At 41.4% G+C, this 15,276-nt stretch overlaps 1 protein-coding gene across 3 annotated transcripts in view; it reads left to right on the top strand.

Moving 5' to 3' along the window:
- The first annotated feature begins 4,747 nt into the window (after window positions 1–4,747).
- The window catches only part of TBC1D23 (TBC1 domain family member 23), a 37,977-nt gene continuing 27,448 nt past the window's right edge, over window positions 4,748–15,276 (top strand). For all 3 annotated transcript variants that reach the window (XR_013956488.1, XM_080614185.1, XM_080614184.1), the window contains exons 1-3: window positions 4,748–4,874; window positions 12,812–12,923; window positions 13,165–13,270. Coding sequence is in view for 2 of the 3 variants with exons in the window: in XM_080614185.1 (XP_080470311.1) it covers window positions 4,840–4,874; window positions 12,812–12,923; window positions 13,165–13,270 (253 nt within the window). In the remaining variant the exon portion in view is untranslated. The remainder of the gene's footprint in view (window positions 4,875–12,811; window positions 12,924–13,164; window positions 13,271–15,276) is intronic.

The following is a 15,276-nucleotide window of genomic DNA, read 5'->3' as shown; positions in this document are numbered from 1 at the left end:
AGGGGAAAAAATAAAACAACCCCACAAAATCAAACAACGAAAAGGAATGAGCAGAACCAGGTAGAAGGGGACTGGCCCTCAGGAAGCCTGTTCCTAGCCCAGCATGAGGAGCAAGCTGCAGGAGGAATACCTGGACTATTACCTGCCACTGCCGGGGAATCCCACCACGGTTCATCCAGCGTGTCCCCCATGCTGCTGCCGCTATTACCGCCACGCGGGGAGCGTGAGGCGGGGCAGCGCGAGGCGGAGCAGCGCGCGGATACCGCGCCTGCGCACTGGCACAGCCCGCCCGGCGGGAAGGCGGGACCACTGACAGGGGAATCGTCCGTGCAACCCTTTGCCCTACCCGGCGAACCCGTTTCGCCACTTGTGGCATCCCGAAAGTAATCGGTTAATACGAGCTCCCTCCCCTTAGGACCAGCGACCAAGCTCGTGATACTCTTGTGCCGAATTAAGGTGAAATGACACCAACCAACCAGTTTTATGATTTATTAATACAGAATACAAGACATGTCGTTAGATATAGTAACGGAACAATGACTACTTTAACTCGATAAGCAAGTGTTGTGCCATGCGTTTTTACTTAGTTCTAGTCAATATTCGATAAAAAAGAGAGAAGAGGAGAAGCAGAGCTTACACTCGGTGAATCTGAGCACGGTGTCAGCCACTGGGCAGCTCCAGAGTCACCTAAGTAGGAAAAAGCTGGCACAACCCAGAATTTCAAACCAAGAATCTGGTATTCATTTTACATTTAGAATCCAGATTCCGACAGAAGTTCTTTTCAGAGGCATGGGAAGGCATTTACACCCCTCTAGACGTACACAAGCACACACAACTATTTATAACTATTTTTAGCAGGGCCTCTTGCAATAGGATGAAGGTAATGGTTTTAAACTAAAAGAGGGGAAGATTCAGGCTGGATGTGAGGAAAAATATTTTACGAGGGTAATCAAAACTGGCACAGGTTGCCCAGAGAGGTGGTGGGTGTGCTATCTCTGGAGACATTCAAGGCCAGGCTGGATGTGGTTCTGGGCAACCTGATTTAGTTGAAGATGTCCCTGCTCATTACAGGAGAGCTGCACTAGATGACCTTTGAAGGTCCTTTCCAACCAAAACCATTCCATGATTCTAAGAGAGAAAGGGAGAAAAAGAGAGAGAGAAGTATCACCACATGTGGATACAGCAATGTCTCACTGATCCTCTTCACCCAGTGTATTCTGAGTGGTGGGAGCTCACCCTCTGACCTAAGCCTTGCCCTTTTATGCTCATATTCTTTGGAGTGCTATCCATAATTTGCATACAATGTATAGAGTGGTGTTACTATGATAATGATGGGCATAGTTTAGTGAACACATACACAGTTCCAAAGTTGGAATTCTGTGAGGGTGATCGTTGTCCTTCATATTGTGGTGTCTACTATTTGACTCCATCCTTTGAGTTAGCTTGAGTTAAGCATTTTTCACACACCTTATGGTGGCTTATCAGCTTCAAAAAAAGGGGTCACACCAATCCTGTCTACGCAGTATCAAGAGCTAACATCCTTGATGTTTGCTTCATTTGTGCTAATTCTTGCAAGGCCTCCCATGGTTGAATGCAAATGGTGCCTGAGATAAGCTCAGTTTCCTGACTCTCACCCCAACCCATGGCTCAAACACTGCTGGGCTCAGTGCTGGATGTCTTTGTCCACAGTGATTATAGGTACGTATGATCAGAAGGAAGTACAGAAGGAGTAGAAAAAATACATAAAATCATATATCACACAGTAGCTATACCATTAACAATATCTTAACAAAAACATCCCTAAAGTTAATTCTACAAAACTGTCCTGGGTCCAGCTATAGCAGTCATTTTTCTTCTTCTCGGTAGCTGGTGCAGTGCTGTGTTTTTGGCTTTCATCCTGGGAACAACACTGGTAACACCAATGTTTTTAGTTGTTGCTAATTAATGTTTACTCTGACCAAGGACTTTGTGAGTCTCATGCTCTGCTAGGAAGGAGGGGAAACTGGGAGGAAACAGAGACAGGACACCTGACCCAGACTAGCCAAAGGGGTATTCCGTACCACAGCACATCATGCCCAGTATATAAACTGAGGGCAGTTACCCAGAAGGGCTAGATTGCTGCTCTGGTCGAGCTGGATATCGGTCGGCAGGTGATGAGTGGTTGTATTCCCTTCCCTTGTTATTTCTCTTATCATTATTATTATTGGTGGTAGCAGTAGTGGTTTGTGTTATACCTTAGTTACTGGACTGTTCTTATCTCAACCCATGGGAGTTACATTCTTTCGATTCTCCTCCCCACCCCTCCAGGAGCAGGAGGAGGAAGAAGTGGGAGGAGTGAGTGAGCAGCTGCGTGGTTCTGAGTTACCAGCTGGGCATAAACCACAAGAAAAAACAAATTGTGTCCCAGGCTAAGTTTGAGGACTATGGTGCTGGGAGATCAGAGGAAGGTATCTGTCCAAAATAGCAATCACAAGGCAAACAAACACATATTAAAATAGTAATTACAGCAATAACTAAAAGAATAATTGATCCAATATGAACTAACAGACTGTGTATGACATTTTGTCCTTTCTTATTGTGTCTCTTCTGGTGGTATAATTCACCAGTGGCTTCATTGTCTATGTGGTGACAGGGGAGTACCTTTTTGTGTTATTCCTGGGTCTCCAGCAACACAAAGATGGTCACAGTTGTCGACTGCAGCTCTTGTGGTCAATGCAGAGGCTGATGGCCATGCTTCCCTGGGCCACCAGGGCTGGGATTCACATATGCAGCAATTAAACAGATTTCCGCACCCTCATGTCAGTGAGGAACCTCCTCCAGGGGGACCTGGGAGGCACATGCATGGTTTGGGACCGAGTATTTTCCTGCCTTGCAGTTTGGCTGTTTTCTACCCAAGTTTCAAGTGGGTGTTCTGGTCACCTGGGAGGTGGCTCAATTATAGCATCATTATATGGTATTCCTTTTTCTAAAATGTCCCTGGCCCAAGCCTAGGGAATTAGAATTGCTGTGTATCTTGATTCCTGACACCCACCTGGTGTGACAGTTCCACAGAGTAAGGTGTACCCCATCATGGTACAGAGTACTTAGATTCATAAAAGGTTGGATAAAATAATGGATTTTCTGTAGGATTCCATGGCAAGGGTCTACAACTTACATTGGTTCTGAATGCATTGTTTCCCCCCAGGGTTTGGCATCTTTTCATCATTTAACTGATAAGTTTGCGAGGGAGCTTTGATGGTCAAGACCACAGAGATTCGGCCTCTGTGGTATACATACTGAATTCTGTCTTTTCCCACTCTGGGTGGTAGTAAGTTGCCCAAGATTCATTCATTAAATAGGGCATATATTCCCATATTGTGGTATTTTCATTATAAATAAAGGACAAATTTACCAAAGATATGAAAAATTTCAGCCCTTCCTCAGAAGATGGAAGATATGCAATACACAGGCCTTGGTCCAAAGAGTTCCACATTTAGGGCAAACCTTGAATCAGCTCCCATGCAAGATTAGGACTGCTACTTTGCAATCAATACTCCCAGGAGGAAAATGATCCCTCATGAACATTTTACAACTTTTTTTCCTAAGTAACAAAAGTAGCTGTTTAAAATGCTGGCTTTTTTGTTGCTTTGTTTATTTTTTAAAGTGAAAAATATCTATGAAGTGGGAAAAAGAAGAAAGGAATTAAAATTATTACCTTCTCCTTCACAGTATTTTTTTTTCAATTGCATGAATCTGGTTTTATACTGTAAAATACTTACTTTCTTGATCAGGATTATTCATAATCTTTTCTGAGACACAAATAAACATAATTTATTTTTTATTATATGTTACCTTTGAATGAATACTCTTGAATCTTCGGGAGCAGGGTCCTGCACGTTAAGCGGGCGTGTATCTTTTTCCACAGAAGCAGTCCCACTCGAAGTCCGGGCACTTAGGAACTGGAGCTGTGGTCCCCAGGCGAGCAGTGGAAGTCAAACAGACAAATGTAAGGACATGAATTTACCGTAAGGTGGCACTGTTATTCCACGTATAAATTACTTGGATCGTTTTCCTGAAGTTTCATAGAGCATGAGTTTTTTTTCCTTTCAGGGTGTAGACGGGTGAGGAACGTGTGTGAGCGAGGGCTTCAGTGTTGTGCTGCCCAGGGTGGCTAATGAATGCTACCACGTGATTTTTAGTCCTTGGAAGCTTGGGTCTGTGTAAAACTTGTGAATTTTCTCTGACTGGCCCAATACTGACTGTAGGGGAAAATAATTTAATAATCAAACCTATGCATAGCAAAGCAGTTCATCTTTACGAAAACCGAATATACTCAGATTTTTCACAGAATTGCTTCCCAGCCGCGGACGCCGATTTCCAAGCGTATTCTTGATGAAGGCTGCTGCTGCTGACCTGAACTGGCGTCGGGGCCATCCACCACCCGACGCGAGGCAGCACAAGACAGAGCGGGGAGCGCGGTCCCCCTCAGCACCTCCCGCCGCGGGGGAGCGGCAGCCCACCTCGCAGAGCTGCCCCGGGACCACGGAGGGGGCAGCTCTTACCGCCTGTAGGAAAGAGCCCCGTAACCATAGCCTCTACACAGTAACCGCTAAAAGCCATCTGATCTCTCTTCCCACAACAAACCCTACCCATCACATCCCAACTCCCGCCTCTTCTCCTCCGGTAAGCACCGCCTTCCTCGCATGCCAGGCTTTCGCACTTTACGGCCGGCGCCCTCACTTCACGATAGTACAGAGGAAGCCGGAACGGGAACCGGCGCGTAAGGAGGAGGGGTATTGGGGAAAAAAGCGCACCACCCGACTGCACTTTGCGGCCGGGCGAGGGGGCACGTCAACAGCGATGGAGGAAGAGGCGCCGCAGCCGTTGAGCAGCTGGTGAGTTACGGGGTGTCGGTGGCCTTACTCGCTCTCCCTTCTCTCCGCAGTGGGGCCGAGGGGCAGAAGGCGGGAGGGGCCGAAATACCCCCTGCCTGACGCCGCTTCTCCTCCGCCCTCTCCGGAGACCCGCCGCACTTGGGGTGTGGGGCTGGGGCTGCCCCTGGCGCGGTGAAGGAGGAGGCGGTGGTGGCTATGGCTGCGTTGCCGTCGGGCGCTCGGCGGGGATGTGGTGGCTTGGGGAGTTCCCCGGGACAGGGACGGCCCCCTCTGCCCCCACCTGCCGGCCGGGACCGGCGATCCTAGGGCAATGGGAGCCTGAGGCGAGCCCCGGGGCAAGCGCCTCTGGGCGCTCAGTAGCTACATGGTCCCGAAAGAGGAAGGGCCGCCGTAAAAACAAGGGACAGACGGGTCTCTGGCCGAGCCCAGCCTGGAGCGAGGCGGTTGGTCCAGTTTAAGATTACAGGTTTAGTAGGCGGTAGGAGCTACTCGATGTGTGTGCCTGTCTTTCTGGAGTGGAGTTGGTTTGTTCAGTTTAGCTTCCCCTTTCTCTGTGTACCCACTCAAGCACGGGTGACAGCAGTAGGTTCCGACTTGTTTTCTGAATGATTTTGCTTGCCACCCTCCTCTAGTGCAGCTATTACTTATAATGGGTTTTACATTGAGCCTCTAGGATGAGAATAAGCACTATTTCTGGAGCGTGTATAGGATCATTTTGATGGTAACAGTGACGTGATTTTAGTATTCGTTGTATGCGTGTTTACTCAGGATTGCTGAGATTTAAATAAACACTGTGTTTTAAACACTGAAGCTGTTCTTACAGTACCCCACATCTCCATTTCTGTGTTTCTTCACTTTGTTTTTCTCTCTGCACTTCTGCACTGCATGTGATTTTCTTTTTCTGTGGCTCTGTGACACAACATTGCTCTTTGTCCTTTCCAAGTACACACTTTTTAAAACAATTATCTTACAGATTTGCTTTTTATGGTCATTTCCAATCTGGTGGTTTTGCTTTTTGGATTTATTTCATGTGGCGAATTCAAAGTTTTTTGCTAACTATGTTCAATCTTCTTTGCACTTAGATAGCTAACTACAAAAAAGCCAGAATTGACACAGATGCAGGTTGTATTTATTTGTTCTTTGTCTAGGTTGGTTCTACAAATACACCTCTTGGATAAAACAATTAAGTATCATTTACTAACAAATGAAAGTGAATTGGTGTAGTTTTTTAGCCTTTTTTGCTTTCAATTACAGCTTCAGAATTTATGAAGCACTTTCTACAGGTACAGAGTTGCATAAGCATTATTTTTAAATACAGATCTGACTGCTGGGACACGTGATTAAGTTAAGGGCAGACTCATTGACGGTGCAGTCTTGACACTTTGAAATATAACCGTGGATATCTAATAAGAGCTGTGTTGAAATATCTCTGAAAAATACTTCAAACCTCTTTCATGACTAATGTGGAATGTTAGGATCCCGTATCACAACAAACTGCCAAAATTTCTGTTGAGAATGCAGCACAGTGCTGTTTCCAGGCATATTTCAAGGATCACTGTGCAGTGTTGCCATTCTGACTGGCAGCTTCAAAATGTAGCTATAGTAAACTTGATATGCTGCTACTACTAGAAAAGGCAAACTGGAAGGCATTCCTTAGAAGTTTTGGAAGTCTTTATGGGAACAGTTCAAGAAGTTGATGCTTAAATACTACATTAATATGCCAGAATACGTCCTGTTACTAGAGCTGTACCCTGTGAATAATGAGCATAAAGTTGAATTTCCTGTTGCTTAAGAGCTTTGCATGGTTCTTTAGTTCTGTTGTGTTTGGGGTTTTTTTGTTTTGGTTTGGTTTTTGGGGTGGGTTTTTTGTTTGTTTTTGTTATTTTGCTTGCTTGGTTTTTGTTTCTAAGCCAGTTTCAGTGGAATACTTTCTTTTTCATTTATTGATTTAAACTCTGGTCTTGTGTACATACCTGAATGTTGTTGAATGGTTGTTTTTCTAGGTATGGTATGTATCATTTGAATGAACTTTTTAGTGTAAATTACTGTATTGTCATAGTTTTATATATAGGACTCTGCAATAACATTTCACATTAAAAAAAAAAATAAAAAAATAAAAAAAAAAATAAAAAAATAAAAATAAAAAAAAAACCAAAAAAACAGCCAAAACATAAAATGATGTGTATGTATATCTGAACTCCTTTGGGAACAAAACTGGCAGTGCTGATTCCTTGTCCTCTATGCAATTCCTTAGGGGGATCCAAAGGCAGATGTAATTTTGTGTTCAGAGACTGTGACAGCACCTTGAGCATGTAGAATCTAGATATGCTTATTAACATAAAATGCCCTTTTTGTGTTTCCTGGGTCAACATGCATGTGCTGGTGGAAGTGAGTTGGGGGCACACACAAACTGATGATAAATTAAACCCCTCAACATCTGTACTGACTGCTTGGTGGTTTTGTTCAGCAAAAACCAGGAAGATCTGCCGCAGTACAATACAATTCAAAATGAACCAACCCCCTCTACACCATCATCCCAAATTTATGTATGGAGTTATTGAAACATGAGATTATAATCTTTTTTGCTTCAGTAAACACTGGAATTTAGCAACAGTTTTGATTTTAAAATAAGAAAAAATCTCAGACCTTAGTGTTGGGGTTTTAGCTATTTGGCATATTCTTAAAAAATTAATTTGAGAAATTGCTGGTGATATTTGCTGAAAAACGTATCTGTGTGCAAAACTAAGAATGCTGGGAAACACAGAGGAAACAGGTTCAGGTTCTTGTTCAGGTTCTCAAACAGATAAAGATATAAACAGTAACGGATTAATTTCTAAAACCTTTCTGCAGATGTTTCTTTAATACTTGAACTTCAGGGAACTTGATCAAGTAGTATTTTTTTACTTTAAGATCTGTACTTGAAAGTCAAGACCTGAACTAACTAAATATAGCTATAACCACAGATGGGCTTTTCCTGTGCATTTAACTTTGCATTGGAGTAATTCATCTCATAGGTCCCAAAATACACTCCAACTGCTTCAGACAACAGGGTGACAAAACAAGTTACATATATATCTTTTCTGTGCTCAGTATCAGGATTATTAGTGCTTCAAGTCATCATATTTCTTCTGAAAGTACATGAACAAAAAAATTCTTTGCCGTTAAGCATGCGATTAACACACTTAGAGGGGAAAAAAAATAGAAGATGTCATTAGATTAATGTTTTTCTTCAAAATTCCATTAGAAGGAAAAGAATATTCAGTGGTGTTCTGAATACAATAGATATTTTGAGTGAATGTGAGGGATTGACTTTTTGTTTGTTTGTTTTCCGGAGAGAACAAATACTCATTAGTTTTTATTTAATACAGCTCTTCTTGAGACTTTTTTCCAGTAGTCAGGAGAATCCTCAATTAAAAGTAGGAACCTGAGTAACCAGATTATACAAAGTGTATTTCCGGGAGTGGGAGGAAGAAGGTTTTATACAAATAGTTTCCTATGGTGGGAAGTTGTCTTCTTTGCTGTGGGAAGGTTGTATGATGACTATAAAAATAAACTAATATTAGCAATTGACTTTGAAAATTTTCATGAGCCCTGTTCACTTGCCTGGTTTTCTTTTAAGTAAAGGTTTTTTGCTGTTACTGTATGTTAAAACCATGTATGTTATTGTGAGCTTTTTCAAGTAAAGTACTTTGCTTAAAATGGAGCTTAGTTCAGCCTTAGTGACAAAAATAATAAAAATATATTAGAATAAATTAGTCCAATCAGGCACTAATGTGGATACATACAGTCAGTCCTTATAATTGTGATGGCAACATTGTGATATACGTGCCTGTCTTTGTGTGCTACACTTATCAGAAGAACATGAAAACTTGCAGACTGGGTACGTTTGATGTGCTAGGAGACAGTAACATTGTAGAAACTAAAATTGATGGTAAGTCTTGGTAAGGAGTCAACTGACAGCAGCCTTGCTTCTGATTTAGGGAAAACAGGAATAACGTGTGGAGATGTTTAAGGCTACTTCTCACACTGGAAGTGGTGCTGGCCTACTAAAGCATCTAATGAGCAGCTATGATGAGTGTGTCACTTGAGGAGTGTTGAAAAAGATGATCAAAGAAGTTTTTCAAGTGTTACATCAACATCAGATAGTGGTCAGAATATGAGAAGCAGTTTGGTAAACTGTAAGTGGGAGTGTTTGTTTTAACCCTCTTTTAGGCCACTGACTAATATCTTTCACAGCCAATAGTAAATTCAATGTATATGAAAAAAGGGTGATCATCTTGTTTTGAACTGATAAGTGTGGTTTAGGTAATGATTTTGGTACATGTAGAAGATACCCATTGAGCTGTGAAAAAGACACATTAGTATTACAAGTGTGCCCATCAGAAATTAAAACTTTAAACTAGTAGTATTTTATTTTGTAGTATTTTTTCCTCAAAAATGTACTTTGGCTTGGAGGAAGCAGCTCAAAGGGACCTCTCTTTCCTAATAGCAAATGAGCAGATGTAATGGACTTTAGCAGGTATGTTTCAGGCGTTGTAATCTATAGTTTTCTTAATACTAAATGCCTTTTCACATGTATTTGTAGTTTATTGAAACGCTTCCTTCTGTCTGGCTGTTCACATCCCCACAATTTTTAGTCCCTTGATTAGTATCTATAAGTGATTGTTATGAAGTACCTCCTATATAAGTAAAAGAAATAATACTTTTTTTTAAAAAAAAAAGGTGGCTGAAACTGAATTTCCAATAGTCGATAATTTTTATTATCTCCATCTTTCTCTCACATTGTAAGTGCTTCAGCTAAAAATAAAGTAATGGTGAATATCCATGATGTTTGTTACCTGTTGATTATAATATGTCACCAGAATGGCATGAATTTCAGGGATACTTCTGTAAGTATGGAAATTTACTCCAGATAAACTAATAGCAACTTTGTGTATTTTGGCATTTAGAACAGTATGTCTTATGGGAGCTAAACTTTCAGACAATGGCTTGGATATAGGCTGGAATGCTATGCATCTAACCAAAATTTTGAATACCGTGTAGAAATAGGGAGTGTATCCATGATAGAGCAGAAAGTAGAGATGTTCTGGTCTGGAGGAATTTGCCCATAAAGAGAAGTACTGCATTTATTCCAAAGTAAGTGTAATAATTGTCCATAAGAACAGAAGACTTCCTAGCTGATCTTCACTCATGAAAGACAAGGATCCAGATTGCTAGCAGTTTATTGGAATATTTATAGCGCAACATTGAAATTTGGTGAAACACAGCTGGTGGACATGTGTTCAGGTATCAAAATCACTTTCATACTTTGTACTTTGCAAGTTAGCGTGAATAGAATGTTTCTTAGAAAAGATTTTTCTTAATCTTTGAAAAGTCCTTACTTCCCACTTGTAAGCAGTCTTGGGAGTTGACAGAGGAAAGGAGTAGCTAATTGAATTGCAATAGAATAATGCATTTTTCCACCCCTGCTGTTATTTCATTTAACTCAGTGTTGGTAATGCATCACGTCTCTTCATGTGGGAGAGGGGCTTATCGATTTCTTGCTTTTTAAGGTGAAGTAGGAGACATTTGCCTGTCATATGTACAGTGTACAAAGTGTGAATGACAGTACTTATGCAGATTTTGCAAATAGTAATATATTATCAGAGGAAGCACATGTTTTAACCCATGCACAGGTTTTTAACCTGTGAATATTAAGCACTAGAATTTGTACTCTTGGGCCTGTGAAACATTTTTTGCAGGTGTGTTTTTTGTAGTTTACATACATGTGGTTTTAAGTGTTGTTTCACATATATTAAATTATCTGTTCTTCCTCCCCATTCCTCCTTCCCCAAATAATTTTCTTTGGAGGATATAGGAGCAAAATTTAAGTATTGCCATTTAAGACCTTTCTACCTGAAATACAACGTGCATGCAGCTGTTGCATTCATCTCCACATGCCTGTTTAATTCTCGGATAATATTTGTAGCAACTAACTGTATTTTGTGTGCTATAATTCAAGACCTAGTAGTTGCTCTCTGGTTTGTCGTACATAGAGAGGTGCACAGAAACCTGTAATATATCTTATAAGAGCATCTAGCTCTCTTCAGCTGATGTTTGATGTTGTCTTCTGTTGAAGTTGGGTCATCCCAGAGTTCGTGAAATTCTTCTGAGTGCTAGGTCTTTTCACGTAAATGTCCTGGAAATACTTGATTTTTGTTCAGGTTGAACTGATTTGGTAGTTTAACTTCTCCAGCATTGATTGTTATGTACACAATTGACAACAGGATAGGTGATGTAACTGCAAGTGTGCATGGGTGCTCCCCTCCCCATTTCTGCCTCTGGAAAGGGGTAGTCATCTGTGCAGCCTGTAGTTCTAAAAGAAGCGAGCTTTGGGATTTTTCTGTAAAGTACTAAAAGTACAAGAAAATGAGGCAAGTCACGCTTTTTGTAAACTGTGTTTTCTTTCTTCCAGATCTTCAAAATTACTTGAAGAAAATAGACTTAGTTGTGCCCCAGTGTATATTTGAAATATGCTTTTAAAATGCCTCCAAAAAGCACTGGCAAAGAAACTGGCTGATATAATGCAAGCAAAAATGCTTGCTCTTTGAACTTGTAAATATTTTGAGAAGTCTGAAGTAAGGCTGTAGCTTCTGGCTTATTGTTAAGTATATGCATACATTCTTACAGAATGGCGATTTTAATCTTTTGAACAGAAAGGGTGATACGTAGGAAATCAGCAATGAGTGTCTTAAGCTCTCAAGAGACCAAACTTGAGAAGCTTCCTATCAAGAAGTCAGTTGTGGATATATGCAAATTAAAGAAGTAGCCAAGATCTCCACAGCTGACATTCTTTTTCCATGGTAATTTGGAATTGACTACTTAGTGTGTAATGTGGAGTAATTGAGAATTATACTGATAACCCTTTAATATCTGTTACTCCATGTGTATAAATAGGTGTGTTATTCACAAGGAATGTATCTTCATACTTGAATGTCTGTCCTGAATAAGCAGTCATGCTCTTGTGTTTTGCTCAGGCTGTAAACCTTCTGGATGTGTGTTTAACTTCTCAAGTATATGAAGCAAAGCCTTTCTTAAGGCATATGTCAGAGCTAGTAGATAACAGATAAGAAAATATAGAAAGGGAGAAGTTTGCCTGTGGGACCTCTGTATCACTGCCACTGCTGTTTCTCCAGTGAACCTCGTGTTTTGCCACTGCTCTGCTACATGATATTGAAATTCCTGAAATCATCAGATGTGGTTGTCTCATTGACAGCATGGAACCGTTGAAACAGTCTGCAGAAGCTATCAGAGAAATTGAAAGTAATAATTTCTGAATGTGTTCATTGTCTATGAAGTGTATGACCTTCTGTTGTTTACTATGGCAAGTTAAATGTCATTACTGTTTGACTGTCTTGTGAATTTGTGTATTTTGCTTTCTACACTATTATTAACATTTTTTGTATGTTTTAATTCAATCTTGCGTGTATGCCCACACTTGCAGTACTAGAACTAGTTAACTAAATCTGAGTTTGACCAAAAGGCTCTTTCCCATTTTAGAGAAGGATGGGGCTAAAGCTGACGTTTGAAATAAGTTTTCTGGCTTCTAGGTCATCTAATTTACTTTAAAGAGCTCCACCATGTAATTTAGGTGTAATGTTTGCTTTGAATGCATTGTGTGTGAGTGAAAATTTGCTGTGTATCTCTTAAGTTGTACACTACAACTTCTTGTATAGAAACTGAATAGAATTAGGAGTTGAACAAGCAGCCTGAAAAATAAAGGACAAATAACATTTTGCAAATACTTATTTTTAGTAACTGCCAAATTGCCTTAATATATCTTTATGTATGTGTAGGTTTTGCCTGATAGTAGCTTCCAGTCTACGTCTGTTTAATAGATAAACATTGGAAAGTACTGTATAATTTATTTTTAATAAACGTAAAACATATTATTGTAGGGAAAAAGATCTTGCAGATGCTTTAGAAGAAGGTGGCTGTGATCTTGAAACTGTGAGAAACATTATTCAAGGAAGACAACTGCCTGCTGATCTGAGGGCCAAAGTCTGGAAGGTAAATATGATCTTAAATCAAGAAACGGAAAATACTTGAAGTTGTATTTGATTTGAAGTAAATTATTTAATTACTAGGCATCTCTATAAGAAGGGCTGTAGGACTGGAATTTTAATATGCGTGTATGTTGATTCAGTTTTAGAATATTCATCTTTATTGAGTTAAATTACGGAGTTCAGTAATTGGGTTAACTACAAAAGAACACTAAAATGTTTAGAGGGTTTTCTATTTTTGTTTTCAGATTGCGCTTAATGTTGTAGGAAAGGGGGACAGCCTGTCATCCTGGGATGGCTCTTTAGACCTACCTGAACAGAGTATAATTCATAAGGATTGCCAAGACCTAATTGGTAAGTTCAATTACGTTTAGATCACCTATGTGAAAACTTCTGTATTCTCAGTTGTCTTAGGACTTTGTTATTTGACTTAAATAATCTGAATTACGTGTACATTTTGGAGGAAGCTTTCAGGAGGAAGATGAGAGAGCGGAGAAAATCAGTAAGAAATCACAGAATCCCAAGGGTTGGAAGGGACCTCAAAAGATCATCTAGTTCAACCCCCCTGCAAGAGCAGGGTAACCTAGAGTACATCACACAGGAACTTGTCCAGCCGGGCCTTGAATATCTCCAACGTAGGAGAATCCTCAACCTCCCTGGGCAACCTGTTCCAGTGCTCTGTCACTTCCACATGGAACCTCTTAGGCTCCAGTTTACACCCATTGCCCCTTGTCCTATCACTGGACATCACTGAGAAAAACCTAGCTCCATCATCCTGACACTCACCCTTTACATGTTTATAAACATTGATGAGGTCATTAGAAAACAGTAGTTTCCTATCTGTACTCTGACTCTGGGATCACAGTATCACAGTATGCTAGAGATTGGAAGGGACCTCAAAAGATCATCTAGTCCAATCTCCCTGCCGGAGCAGGAACACCTAAATAAGGTTACACAGGAATGTGTCCAGGTGGGCCTTGAATGTCTCCAGAGAAGGAGACTCCAGAACCCCCCTGGGCAGCCTGTTCCAGTGTTCCGTCACCCTCACTGAGAAGAAGTTTCTTCTCAAGTTTAAGTGGAACCTCTTGTGTTCCAGTTTGTGCCCATTACCCCTTGTCCTATCATTGTTTGCCACTGAGAAGAGCCTGGCTCCATCCTCGTGACACTCCCCCTTTATATATTTATATACACTAATAAGGTCACCCCTCAGTCTCCTCTTCTCCAAACTATAAAGACCCAGCTCCCTCAGTCTTTCCTCATAAGGGAGATGCTCCACTCCCTTAATCATCTTAGTTGCCCTGCGCTGGACTCTCTCCAGCAGGTCCCTGTCCTTCTTGAACTGAGGGTCCCAGAACTGGACACAATATTCCAGATGCGGTCTCACCAGGGCAGAGTAGAGGGGAAGGAGGACCTCTCTTGACCTACTAACCACTCCCCTTCTAATACACCCCAGGATGCCATTGGCCTTCCTGGCCACAAGGGCACAGTGTTGGCTCATGGTCATCCTGCCGTCCACTAGGACCCCCAGGTCCCTCTCCCCTACACTGCTCTCTAACAGGTCGTTCCCCAACCTATACTGGAACCTGGGGTTGTTCCTGCCCAGATGCAGGACTCTACACTTTCCCTTGTTATATTTCATCAAGTTATTCCCTGCCCAACTCTCCAGCCTGTCCAGGTCTCACTGGATGGCAGCACAGCCTTCTGGTGTGTCAGCCACTCCTCCCAGCTTAGTGTCATCAGCAAACTTGCTGACAGTACACTCAATTCCCTCATCTAAATCGTTGATGAATATATTAAATAATACTGGTCCCAATACTGACCCTTGAGGCACTCCACTAGATACAGGCCTCCAACTAGACTCCGCCCCATAGACTACAACTCTCTGGCTTCTCTCCTTCAGCCAGTTTGCAGTCCACCTCACCACCTGATCATCCAGACCAAACTTCCTCAATTTAGCTATGAGGATGCTGTGGGAGACTGTGTCAAATGCTTTGCTGAAGTCAAGGTAGACCACATCCACCGCTCTGCCGTCATCCATCCACCATGTTATTTCCTCATAAAAGGCTAGGAGGTTGGTCAAGCATGACTTCCCCTTGGTAAAGCCATGTTGACTCCCCCTCATAACCCTCTTATCCTTGATATGCCTTAAGATGGCACCAAGGATAAGGTGTTCCATCACTTTTCCAGGGATGGAAGTGAGGCTGACCGGTCTATAGTTACCCAGATGAGTGATATTTTGGAAGTTTAGAGTGTTATCTTATTAGTATGTATGGTCAGGAGTCTTCAGGAGTTGAAAAATTTTGTAATTTTTTTCCAAGCCCCATCTTTTAAACCAGACACTTTCTTGATAGGGTCCTTCA

Source organism: Psittacula echo (genome assembly GCF_963264785.1).
Source record: "Psittacula echo genome assembly, chromosome: 3".
Taxonomy (NCBI): domain Eukaryota; kingdom Metazoa; phylum Chordata; class Aves; order Psittaciformes; family Psittacidae; genus Psittacula; species Psittacula echo.
The sequence above is the reverse complement of the archived record's forward strand: the minus strand, read 5'-3'. Positions and strand labels throughout refer to the sequence as shown.